The 13,016-nt window shown below is 48.2% G+C and overlaps 1 protein-coding gene across 6 annotated transcripts in view; it reads right to left on the bottom strand.

Moving 5' to 3' along the window:
* dysf (dysferlin, limb girdle muscular dystrophy 2B (autosomal recessive)) overlaps positions 1 to 13,016 on the bottom strand; it is a 280,694-nt gene that overhangs the window by 58,132 nt on the left and 209,546 nt on the right. For 5 of the 6 annotated variants that reach the window (XM_052038414.1, XM_052038407.1, XM_052038430.1 and 2 more), the window contains 2 exons: positions 12,229 to 12,288; positions 695 to 793 (listed from right to left, as the gene is read on the bottom strand). In XM_052038414.1, the coding sequence (XP_051894374.1) occupies positions 695 to 793; positions 12,229 to 12,288 (159 nt within the window). The remainder of the gene's footprint in view (positions 1 to 694; positions 794 to 12,228; positions 12,289 to 13,016) is intronic. The other variant, XM_052038449.1, reaches the window with a different exon arrangement.

The following is a 13,016-nucleotide window of genomic DNA, read 5'->3' as shown; positions in this document are numbered from 1 at the left end:
TCTATCTACCTCAAGGACTCTGCGTCCACCACCCTTTGAGGGAGAGAGTTCCCAAGACTTGCACAGAGTCATAAGAGTCAGACAGCACAGAAACAAGCCCTTCGGCCCAACTGGTCCATGCCGACCAAGATGTCTATCCAAACTAGTCCCATATCCCTCTAAACCCTTTCTATCCGTGTACCTTTTAAACATTGTACTGCACCTGCCTCTACCACTCCCTCTGGCAGCTCGGTCCACATACCCACCACCCTCTGTGTGAAGAATTTACCCCTCAGGTCCCTCTTAAATCTTTCCCCTCTCACCTTAAACCTGTGCCCTCTAGTTTTAGACTCCCCTACCCCGGGGAAAAAAGAACGTAACCACGCACCTTATCTACCCTGTCATGATTTTATCTACCTCTAAGTTCATCCCTCAGCCTCCTTCGCTCCAGGGAAAACAGTCTCTCCTGAAAGCTCCAGCCCTCCAGTCCTGGTAACATCCTTGTGAATCCTTTCTGCACCCTCTCCAGCTGAATGACACCTGGGCAACCAGAACTGCACACAGTGTGGTCTCCCCGATGTCTTGTACAGTTTCAATATGACGTTCAAACTTCTGTCCTCAGTACCCTGACCGATGAAGGCAAGTGTGCCAAATGCCTTCTTCACCACCCTGTCTACCTGTAACAGCCCTCAGAGTGAAATAACTTTGCACCTACCTCAAGTGTATCAAAGCCTTTGTCCAGGTAAGTGCCACACTTGTTCTGCTCTCCTGTCGAGGCGTAGAACTTGCTCCACCAGTCAACAAACTCATCTTCCTGCAAAAATAAATAACATCAGAGTTGGCAGGTCAGTCGAGGGGAGCTCGGCATGGAATCTCTGCAGCCACATTGACCCTGGTACCAATCAATTGATGCCTTGTCCATCACTCATTGAATCTTTATTTTCTTGTGACTCAGAACCAAAGAGGAAGAGATAACTCCTGGGTGATAAAGTGACACTAATTCCAAACTGACATATAAAAGCTCAACACCATCCAGGACACAGCAGCCTGCGTGATAGGCACCCCATCCACACCCACTCACTCTCTCCACCACCGACACACAGTGGCAGCAGTGTGTACCATCAACAGGATGCACTGCAGCAGCTCACCAAGGCTCCTCAGACAGCACCTTCCAAACCCACCACCTCTACCAGCTAGAAGGACAGGGCAGCAAAAGCACGGGGAACACCACCCCCTGGGAGTTGCCCTCTGAGCCACACACCACCCTGACTGGGAAATATATTGCCATTCCTTCACCGTCGCTAGGTCAAAACCCTGGAACTCCGTCCCTAACAGCACCGTGGGGACACCCACACCTCAAGGACTGCAGTGGTTCAAGTAGGCAGCTCACCACCACCTTCTCATGGGGAACCAGGGATGGGCAATTAAATGCTGGCCCAGCCTGCGAAGTCCACATCCTTTAATGAATATTAAAAAATCCGTAAGAAGGTCTTCACCTTCTCCCTCACTGCGACACTTCCCTGGGCAATCCTTGATTTCCCATCTCGATCCACGCTGAAATTCAACCATCACAAAGTTCCCACTCTCAACGTTATCCATCTCCTGCCTCAACGTACCCTCCTCTTCTCTGCCTCCAGTGAGTCCAGCACCGTTCCACACCCGCTCCATCCAAATCCCAATGTCCTGTTGATTCCATCTCCGTTACCAAAGCCTCTATCCTGAACCCCCTCTGTCTCCCTCTTTCTCAGTGTTATTACAAGTAGCACCATAGCTCTAATCTCCTAAACTGTGGTTCCTAACCAGCCCCCACACCAGGGTCTGACAATCTCCTAACAGTGGTTCCTAACCAGCCCCCACACCAGGGCCTGACAATCTCCTAACAGTGGTTCCTAACCAGCCCCCACACCAGGGCCTGACAATCTCCTAACTGTGGTTCCTAACCTGCCCCCACACCAGGGCCTGACAATCTCCTAACTGTGGTTCCTAACCAGCCCCCACACCAGGGCCTGACAATCTCCTAACTGTGGTTCCTAACCAGCCCCCACACCAGGGCCTGACAATCTCCTAACTGTGGTTCCTAACCAGCCCCCACACCAGGGCCTGACTCATTACGCCTTCAAGAGATTTCTTCTGGATTTGTTCAGAGGATGTGGACATAACTGGAATTAAAGAACATAGATCTAATTTCCTTAACCACAGAATAGGACAACCCTCTCAGCCCAAGAACTAGCCAAAGTGAATCACTTCTTGACTGCCTGTAATGCCAGGATATCCTTTCTGAAATAAGGGGACCAAAACCGTGCAGAGAACTCCAGGTGTGGTCTCACCAGTACCTGTACAATTGTGACGATCCTTCCCTATTTACAAACTCCAACCCCTTCACAGTAAAGGCCAACATTCTATTTGCCTTCTGACCCACTCGTTGCAACTGCCCGCGGACGTTTTGCAATTCATGCACAAGAACGCCTAGATCCCCTTCCACTCCACTCATTTGCAATCTCTCCCATTTAGACAAAGACTGCCTTTAGATTCCCCCAGCCAAAGTCCATCACCACACACTTTCCCACCTTAAGCTCCCATTTGCCAAGTTTTTGCCGACTTACCCAACCCATCCACATCCTGTTGCAGAGTTCTAACATGGTATGATACTGGTTTATTGCCACGTGTAGCGAGATACAGTGAAAAGTTTGTGTGTCATCCAAGCAGATCATGCCATATACAGGTACATTGAGGTAGCAAAAAGGAAACAGAATGCAGAGAAAGTGCAGTGCAGGCACACATGGTGGTGTAGTCATTAGCGTAACGCTATTACAGCGCCAGCAACCAGGTTTAATTCCAGCCACTGTCTGTAAGGAGTTTGTACGTTCTCCCCGTGTCTGCGTGGGTTTCCTCCGGGTGCTCCGGTTTCCTCCCACATTCCAAAGACGTGCAGGTTAGGAAGTTGTGGGCATGCTATGTTGGTGTGGGAAGCGTGGCGACACTTGCGGGCTGCCCCCAGTAACGCAAAAAGACGCATTTCACTGTGTGTTTCGATGTACGTGTGACTAATAAATAAATTTTTTATCTGAAAGGGCCATGACAAAGTAGATTGGGAGATCAAGAATTCATCTTCAGCATGTGATATCCCCATTACGACATGCTCTCTGATCTATTTTCAAGTCCAGGACCACTTATGAATGGACAATAAATGCTGGCACTGCTGGTAATATCCCATGAACTCATATATTATAAAAATGTTTTGGTCAGATCTCGAACAGCAAGGAATTGGCGAGACAAATTTCAAATTCACTTGGCTGCAACCCTTTGTTTTGCTTTTCTCCTCTCTAACCCACCCACCATCTGCAGAAACACAGTGAGCAGCCACATGCTCAGACAGGTATCGGAAGAGTGTGAACATCAGATGATAGTTGCTGGGTTTTAGTTCCCTGACACTCACCCACGTCGTCTCCTGGTTCCATCCATGTAACAATGCAACAGAAACAAAGTGTGAGTTAGTCCGGGAGTAAACAACAACCCACTCCACACGTGGATTAGAACCACATTTCCAATTCCACAGCAAGTGCTAGCCATGGGACCTTAGGTCACAGCCAATACTGGTGCTGCTTCACAGCTCCATTGACCCAGGTTCAATCCTGACCTCCGGTGCTGTCTGTGTGGAGTTTGCACGTTCTCTCGGTGACCGCATGGATTTCCTCTGAGTGCTCTAGTTTCCTCCCACATCCCAAATTCATGCGTTTTGGTAGATTAGTTGGCCAGTGTAAAATTGCTCAGTGATTCATAAACAGCTTCTTCCCCTCCGCCATCAGATTTCATGAACACTACCTCGTTATTCCTTTTTCCTTGAGCTATATATTTTTGTAATTTATAGTAATTTTTACGTCTTGCATTGTACTGCTGCCGCAAAACAACACAGTTCACATCATCTGAGTCAGTGATAATAAATCTGATTCTGAATTGCTGTTAGTGTGTTGGTGAGTGACAGCAAGCAGCTTGGGTTCAACTCTGCTCAGACTGAACAAGGTTAAATGGGCTAAACTATGATGATGGTTACTATCTGAGTTCCCTTGAGATTAAAAGATTGAGTTGATTGAAGGATTTGACGAGATTATCTATGTTGCTCGACCCACTGAGTTCCTCCAGCAGATTGTGTGTTGCTCCAGATCTCAGCATCTGCAGTCTCTGGTCTCTCCTCCTTAACCAGTACTGCCTCTTGACACTAATGTCAAGAGGCAGTACACTCTTCAGGGCAAGACCCTTAAGTGTTGGAAAGGCAGAGAGACCTTGGGGTGCAAGTCCATGACTCATTGAAAATGCCTACACAGGTGGACAGGGTGGTTAAGAAGGCTTATGAAATGCTTGCATTTATTAATCAGGGTATTGAATACAGGAGTCAAGAGGTTATGATGCATCTCTGTAGAACTCCGGTTAGGCCACAGTTAGAGCATTGCCTACAATTCTGGTCACCTCACTATAGAAAGTATGTCGAGGCTTTAGAGAGGGTGCAGAGGAGGTTTACCAGGATGCTGCCTGGATTAGAGGGCATGTGCTATCAGGAGAGGCTGGACAAACTTGGGCTCTTTTCTCTGGGGCGGCGGAGGCTGAGGGGTGATCTGTTGGAAGTGTATAAAATTCTGAGGGGCAGAGATAGGGTGGACAAGCAATATCTTTTTCCCATTATTGAGTGATCCAATACCAGAGGGCGTGCATTTAAGGTGAGAGGGGGTAGCTTCAGAACAAACGTGAGGGGTACATTTTTTACACAGAGAGTGGTGGATGCCTGGAATGTGTTGCCTGATAGGGTGGTGGAGGCTAATTCATTGGGGGCTTTTAAGAGGGGCTTGGATGGGCACATGAATGAGAGGAAAATGGAGGGTTATGGGCATTCTGTAGGTAAGAGGGAATAGTTATGTCGGCACAACATTGTGGGCCAGAGGGCCTGTTCTGTGCTGTACTGTTCTATGTTCTATAAGTGGAGAGAAGTTTCCTCTGATGAGAAGCAGCCAAACCTTAACACCAGAACAACAAACAATCTGCTGGAGGAAACAACCAGCGGGTCGAGCAGCATCTGTGGGTAAAAAGGAATTGTTGATGTTTCAGGTCGATACGCAGCAGGATCTGGAACGTCGACAATTCCCTTCCATCCACAGATGCTGCTCAACCCACTGAGTTCCTCCAGCCGATTGTGTGTTGCTCCAGATTCCAGCATCTGCAGTATCCTGTGTCTCCACTGTAACACCAGAGTCAGGTGATGTTGGGAAGGGCTGCTCCATACACTGGGGTGTGGGAAGTCTGCAACAGGCCAGCACAGTGGTCCAGCTGCCTCAGCACCAGTGACCCAGGTTCGATCCCAACCTCCGGTGCTCTGTGTGTGTGTGGAGTTTGCACATTCTCCCTGTGACCATGTGGGCTTCCCCCAGGTGCTCCGGTTTCCTCCCACATCCCAAAAAGCTTGGTAGGTCAATTGGCCACTGTAAATTACCCCAGGTGTAGGTGAGGGATGGGATCTAGGGAGGGGGAGCAGGAGGGTTGATGGGAATGTGAGAAAAATAGGTCACGCTGAAAAATTAGAGTGGAATTGCTCAGAGAGCCAGCATGGGTCAGTGGGCTGAATGGCCTAGGCTGAGGAAATAGATGGAGATAAAATTCAGTCATCCTCGCTTTCTTTGTCACTATAATGAGTTCTGGTCGCCTCATTATAGGAAGAATGTGGAAGCGTTGGAAAGGGTGCAGAGGAGATTTACCAGGATGCTGCCTGGTTTGGAGAGTATTCATTATGAGGAGAGATAAGGGAGCTTGGGCTTTACTCTTCGGAGAGGAGACGAGGAGACATGACAGAGGTGTACAAAATATTGAGGAATAGATAGAGTGGACAGCCAGCGCCTCTTTCCCAGGGCACCAATGCTCAATACAAGAGGGCATGGCTTTAAAGTAATGGGTGGGAAGTTCAAGGGAGATATCAGAGGGAGGTTTTTTACCCAGAGAGTGGTTGGGGCATGGAATGCGCTGCCTCGGGTGGTGGTGGAGGCAGGTACATTGGTCAAATTCAAGAGATTACTAGGTAAGCATATGGAGGAATTTAAAATAGAGGGATATGTGGGAGGAAGGGGTTAGATTGTCTTAAGCGAGGTTTAAAGGTCAGCACAACATTGTGGGCCGAAGGGCCTGTATTGTGCTGTATTGTTCTATGGTTCTAAGAGGTTCACCACGATGCTGCCTGGATTAGAGGGTTATGTGTATAAGGAGAGGTTAGACAGGTTTGGGTTGTTTTCTCTGGAGCAGCAGAGGCTGAGGGGTACCTGACAGAAGCATACAAAATTATGAAAGGCATTTAATAGACTCTTAGATAGACACATGAATGATAGAGAAATGGGGGGCTATGTGAGAGGGAAGGGTTAGATAGATCTTAGAGCAGGATAAAATGTCAGCACAACATTGTGGGCCGAAGGACCTGTACCGTGCTGTGATGTTCCATGTTCATAGATGGCATAGGCAGAATCTTTTTCCCAGGGTGGAAATGTGAAATACTAGAGGACATGCATGTAAGTCGAGAGGGGAAAGGCTAAAGGAGGTGTGAAGGGGGCAAGTTTTTTTTTGCAGAGAGTGGTGGGTGTCTGGAACGGGCTGCCGGGGGTGGTGGTGGAGGCAGATATGATGATGGTGTTTAAGAGGCTTTTAGATACACACATGGACACACAGGCAATGGAGGGATATGGACCATGTGCAGACAAAGATATTTAGTTTAATTCGGCATCGTGTTCAGTGCAGACATGGTGGGCCGAAGGGCCTGTTCCTGCGCTGTGTTGTTCTGTGTTTTATTTATCTTTCAATCTCAGGATGGCTGACATCCTTTTACAGCCAAGACCTACATTGATTTAACAGATGAACCTCCACTTGACTGGTGCAGGGCAAGATCCCATTAAACTCCCCGTGGCAGCAGTCGATTTGACACTCCTAACCCAAAGCTGGAAGGTTGCGAGTTCAAAGCCCACTGCTAATTGTTTAATGCACCTTGAATCTGTAGTGTTGGACTGAGGGAGTGTTGCACTGGGGTAGGAGCTGGGTTTTCAAGGAAACTTTTAACCAGAGGTTCATCTGCCCTCTCAGATACTTGTCCTTCATGCAATACTCAAAGCAGTAATTAGAACCCCAAAAATTTTTGATGATGGGATCGGACTGTTTGCATCACGGCCTGGTATGGGCACTCCAATGCACAGGAATGCAAGGGGCTACAGAGAGTGGTGGGACTCAGCCAGTTGCATCACAGGTACAGCTCTCCCCACCTTTGACTGCATCTACAAGATGCGACATCTCAGGAAGGCGACATCCGTCATCAGGGACCCTCACCATCTGGGACATGCCCTCTTCTCGATGCTGTCGTCAGGCAGGAAGTCCAGGAGCCTGTAGACCCACACGTCAAGGTTCAACAACAGCTTCTTCCTCACTGCCACCAGGTTTTTGAACCCACCTGAGAAACCCTAGTTCTACCTCGGACTACAGAACATAGAACAATTACAGCACAATTCAGGCCCTTTGGCCCACAAAGCTGTGCCGAACATGTCCCTACCCTAGAAATTACTAGGCTTACCCATAGCCCTCTATTTTACTCAGCTCCATGTACCTATCTAACAGTCTCTTGAAAGACCCTATCGTATCAGCCTCCACCACCGTTGCCGGCAGCCCATTCCACACACTCACCACTCTCTGAGTAAAAAAACTTACCCCTGACATCTCCTCTATATCTACTCCCCAGCACCTTAAACCTATGTCCTCTTGTGGCCACCAGTTCAGCCCTGGGGAAACACCTCTGACTATCTACCCTCTATCAATACCTCTCATCATCTCATACACCTCAGTCAGATTCCCCCCTCATCCTCTGTCTCTCCGAGAAAAGGCCGAGTTCCCTCAACCTGCTTTCACAAGGCATGCTCCGCATCCCAGGCAGCATCCTTGTAAATCTCCTCTGCACCCTCTCTATGGCTTCCACATCTTTCCTGTAGTGAGGCGACCAGAACTGAGCACAATACTCCAAGTGGGGTCTGACTAGGGACCTATATAGCTGTAACAATGCCTCACGGCTCCTAAATTCAATTCCCCGATTGATGAAGGACAATACACCATATGCCTTCTTAACCACAGAGTCAACCTGCGCAGCCGCTTTGAGTGTCCTATGGATTCTGACCCCAAGATCCCTCTGATCCTCCACACTGCCAAGAGTCCTACCATTAAGACTATATTCTGTCATCATATCTGACCTACCAAAATGAACCACTTCACACTTATCTGGATTGATAGGGGAGTATATAGGACTATATTTCCCTAAAGTTGTACTACTGTCATTATATTTAAATTTGCTTATTTTGTGCACGTGTAAGTTATGTAGAATATCTGTTAATTTAAGTTTATCTAATTTATGTTTGTGATATACTGTGTTGCTGCTGCAAAAAAGCTAATTTTCATGGCATGTGTGCCCATGACAATAAACTTGAACTTGAAGTAAAAACAGAAATAGTTAGAGATACCCAGCAAGTCAGGAAGCATCTGTGGAGACAGAATGCATTAACATTTCAGATCGAAGGCTACTCATCAGAACTGGGAGAAGTTCACAACTGAACGTTTTAAGTTGCAGAGGAGGACAAGGGGTCGGGAGATCAAAAGGGAGTGTCTGTGAGAGGTTGGAGAGTGAGAGAGACTGAATGGTGTTGGCTGAGATTGGTTTGAGAAGGCTTGTTACTTATCCATCTGGAGAAGATATAAATAGGAGGACAGAAGAGAGCAAGAGAAAACACAGACGTCAGCTGCTGGAAATCTGAAATAAAAGAGAGTGCTGGAAATGCTCAGCAGGTGAGGCAGCATCGAGGGAGAGGGAGAGGGAGAGGAAGAGAGAGAATTAGCGGCGTACAGGTTGAGGCTGAGGACTTTGCCGGTAGCACATTGAGAGTGGTGACCACACGGCAGCTGAAGAGACAGAGGGGGAGTAGGTGACTACCAGGCTGGTTTGAAAGAGCAGGCAGATTGTGTCGGGATCCCTTCCCTGTGAGCGAGTCCATTTTGCACACTAATTGACTTTCCCTCTTGGACACCAGTTTCCTCAGGGGTGTGCAGTTACCTGCAGCTTTAATTTCCACTCTTACACTGACCCCTTAACTGAAACATAAAGCAACTGAACGCACAGCACCTCGTCTTCCATTGAGGTGCATTATAACCCTCTGGAAACTCCAATGAAGTCAACAATTTCAGATAATCAGCCTTTCCAGTTTGTCTGTCCAGTCCTGATATAATCTATAACATTAACTCAGCAGGCACGGTGGTGTAGCGGTTAGTGTGACACTATTACAGCACCAGTGACCCGGGTTCAATTCCGGCCGCTGTCTGTGAGGAGCTTTTACGTTCTCCCCGTGTCTGCGTGGGTTTCCTCCGGGTGCTCCGGTTTCCTCCCACATTCCAAAGACGTACGGGTTAGAAAGTTGTGGGCACGCTATGTTGGCGACACTTGCGGGCTGCCCCCAAAACACTCTACGCAAAAGATGCATTTCACTGCGTTTCGATGTACATGTGACTAATAAAGATATCTGATCTCTTCTTACCTCTCTCCACAGGTGCTGCCTGTTTTCAACATTCTGTTTTATGTTAGACTTCCAGCAACTGTAGTGTTCGGTATCTCGCAGTCTCAGCATTGTGTCATTTCATCTCTCCTCCCCTCTCATTCCATCCCTTATTTTAACACCTCCTCCAGACAGATCAACTGGGATTAACAGCCTTCCCCACCCTCCCCCAGTCTGCACCAACACCTCTTGCGTCACTCACTTTCTCTTGATCTCCACCATCCCACAGATATCTTCACCCATTCCCCTTTTCTACTGGATAAAACGTTCAGTTTGTAACCACCAGGTTGTGATGAAAATTCATCACATTGAAATATCAGTCCCTTTTTTCTCTCCACAGATGCTGCCCGACCTGCTGAGTCTTTCCAGCATTTGCTGCTTCCACTTCAGAATGCTGGACCGAGTCATAGAGCCATACGGCACAGAAACAGGCCCTTCAGCCCAACTCGTCCACGCCAACCGAGGTGCCTACTTGAGCTGGTCCCATTTGCCCCATATCCCTCTAAACCTTTCCTGTCCACGAACCTGTCCAAATGTCTTTTAAATGCTGTAATTGTACCTGCCTCTGCCACTTCCTCTGGCAGTTTGTTCCACATGCCCACCGCCCTCTGTGTGGAAAAACTTGCCCCTCAGGTCCCCTTTAAATCTCTCCCCTCTCAGCTTAAGCCTTTGTCCTCCAGTTCTAGACTCCCCCACCCTGGAAAAGATTGGGACCATCCACCTTATCGATGCCTCTCATGATTTTATAAACCTCTATCAGGTCACCCCCTCAGCCTCCTTTGCTCCAGGGAAAACAGTCCCAATCTATCCACTCTCTCAGAGAGTCAGAGTAACACAGCATGGAAACAGTCTCTTTGGCCTACTTCATCCATACCAACCATGGTGCTCACCAAACCAGCCCCATTTGCCCGTGTTTGGCCCATTATTCCATAAACTGCTTCCTAATCCATGTACTGATCCAAATGTCTTTTAAATGTTGTTCTCATATCTGCCTCGACTACTTTCTCTGGAAGCTCTCCTTGTAACTCAAGCCCTCTGGTCTTGATGATATCCTTGTGGATCTTTCCTGCGCCCTTTCTAGCTTAAGGACATCCTTCCTATAGCTGGGTGACCAGACCTGCACACAACACTCCAAGTGCAGTCTCACTGTTGGGTCTTCATGATGATCGCAACAATTTCGCCCTGGAGTTATCCCATAAATACCTTGGTGCTGGAGAACATGGACAACAGCGAGATCCAAATTCCTTCCTCGAGGCTGGGATGCCAAGTAGACAGGGATGTAACTTGGATGTGTGTTATGGGCAAACGATGGATCAGAGAAGATGGTCATGGTTGGCAGATGGAAGGTAGAAGGAGACAAGAAGGTCGCCTGGTCCCTTGGAGGAACATATGGCTTTTGGAAGTCACTGCTCTACTTCTGTAGTGGTTGAGGATACAGCTGGTGATTGTTCTCTTGGGTTGGTGGTCCATCTGACTCAATGGATGTGACTGATTATACCATTAATAATGACCAGTATTCAGCTTGTTATAACCTCAAGGATTCCACACAAAAGGCCCCAAGTGACTACCCTGACAGGGGAGGATGTAACAGGGTCAGAGACCATTCAGCCTAATCAGATCGTGCCAACATTTATGCTCCTCTCTTTCCTCATCCACGTGTATCTCTCCCCCCTTCCGCTAACCTCTCCTTAAATGCATTTCCGTTGACCATCTCAACACACCCAGCTCCACCTTCCGTCTGCTCAGCAGACCCAGGTGATCTCCAGACCAGCAGGGAATCCACCCCCCCCCCCCCCCCCCCCCCCCCCCCCCCCCCCGTCCACAGCATCCCAACTTGGAAATACATCGCCGCTCCTTCCTCATCGCTCACCTACAGTGTGTGTAGTTCTGGTCACCCCATGACAGGAAGGATGCGGAGGCTTTGGAGAGGGTGCAGAAGAGACTCACCATGATATTGCCTGGATTATAGCTATAAAGAGAGATTGGACAGACTTGGGTTGTTTTCTCTGGAGGCTGAGAGGTGACGTGATAGATATAACGAGGCATAGATAAGGTAGGTAGGTAGTCAGAGTCAAGGTAGAAATATCAAATACTACAGAGGTAGCTTTAAGGTGAGAGGGAGAAAAGTTTAAAGGTTTAAGAGGCAGATTTTTTTTTACACACAGAGTGGTAGGTGCCTTGAAATCGCTGCCAGGGGTGGTGGAAGCATATACAATAGCGATGTGTTTAAGGGCATCAGCACATGAACAGGCAGGGGAGGGAGGGATATGGATCAGGTGCGGGCAGACGGGAGTAGTTTAGGTTGGTATAATGGTTGACAGAGATGTGTTGCATCAGAGGGGCTGTTCTGTGTGCTATATCCTGAAACTCACTGCCCAGCAGATACGAGGTGGGTGTTCACCACCCCCTTCCCAGTGTCAGTAATGGACACAGGCGAAAGAACAAGGAACATACTGTAGTGACTTTGAAAGGCTGATACTCTTGTTCCTGTGATGCCTTTGGAGATGCGGGAAGTATATCATTTCCCACATAGGAGCTTCCCAAACCATAGACCTCAGGGACCAGAGAGAAGTTAGCTCCTTGTGACAGGTTATTGAATCATTAAACATGCCCAAATTAAAAGATATGTAAATGAAGCCATACATACATGGAGACTGGACATGGAAGGGGATTTATTCAGGGATGAGCTGGTCATGCGTCCTGGAAACTGCAGATCAAAAGTTCTTGTTAGTTGGGTTAGTACAACAGCAACGAGTACCGGTTGGAACAAGCAGACCACCAGTGCATCTCCATCCAATCCCGACCGCAATGTGCCAATCGCCTCCAATGTCCCACCCCTGCGGGGTCAGTGTGTGCCCAACCAGAGTAAAGGGGAGCAAAAGGCCACTGACCCAGTTCTCACCCACCCCTCGACATCTTGCTTCCCCATTTGCCCACTGTGTGATCTCCTGGGAAACTCCACGGTAGCGTAGCGGTTAGCGTAACGCTTTACAGCGCCAGCGACCCAGGTTCAATTCCCGCCGCTGTCTGTAAGGAGTTTGTACGTTCTCCCCCGTGTCTGCGTGGGTTTCCTCCGGATGCTCCGGTTTCCTCCCACATTCCAAAGATGTACTGGTTAGGAAGTTGTGGGCGTGCTATGTTGGCGCCGGAAGCGTGGCGACACTTGCGGGCTGCCCCCCAGAACACTCTAATCAAAAGATGTATTTCACTGTGTGTTTCGATGTACATGTGACTAATAAAGATCTTATCTTATCTAAGTGAACTTGACCTTTGGAAGGATTCCACTGGACCTTTCCACTCATTGTGGGATTCACTTCTAGTTTGTACATCAATCAGGCAGAAGTTACAACCAACAAGACCAATCTCATTGAACATTATTTTTTCCATTGACGTCTCTGATGTCACATTAGGGGAAACCTTCAGGGAAAGCTTGTG

Source organism: Pristis pectinata, chromosome 2, assembly GCF_009764475.1.
Source record: "Pristis pectinata isolate sPriPec2 chromosome 2, sPriPec2.1.pri, whole genome shotgun sequence".
Lineage (NCBI taxonomy): Eukaryota > Metazoa > Chordata > Chondrichthyes > Rhinopristiformes > Pristidae > Pristis > Pristis pectinata.
The sequence above is the reverse complement of the archived record's forward strand: the minus strand, read 5'-3'. Positions and strand labels throughout refer to the sequence as shown.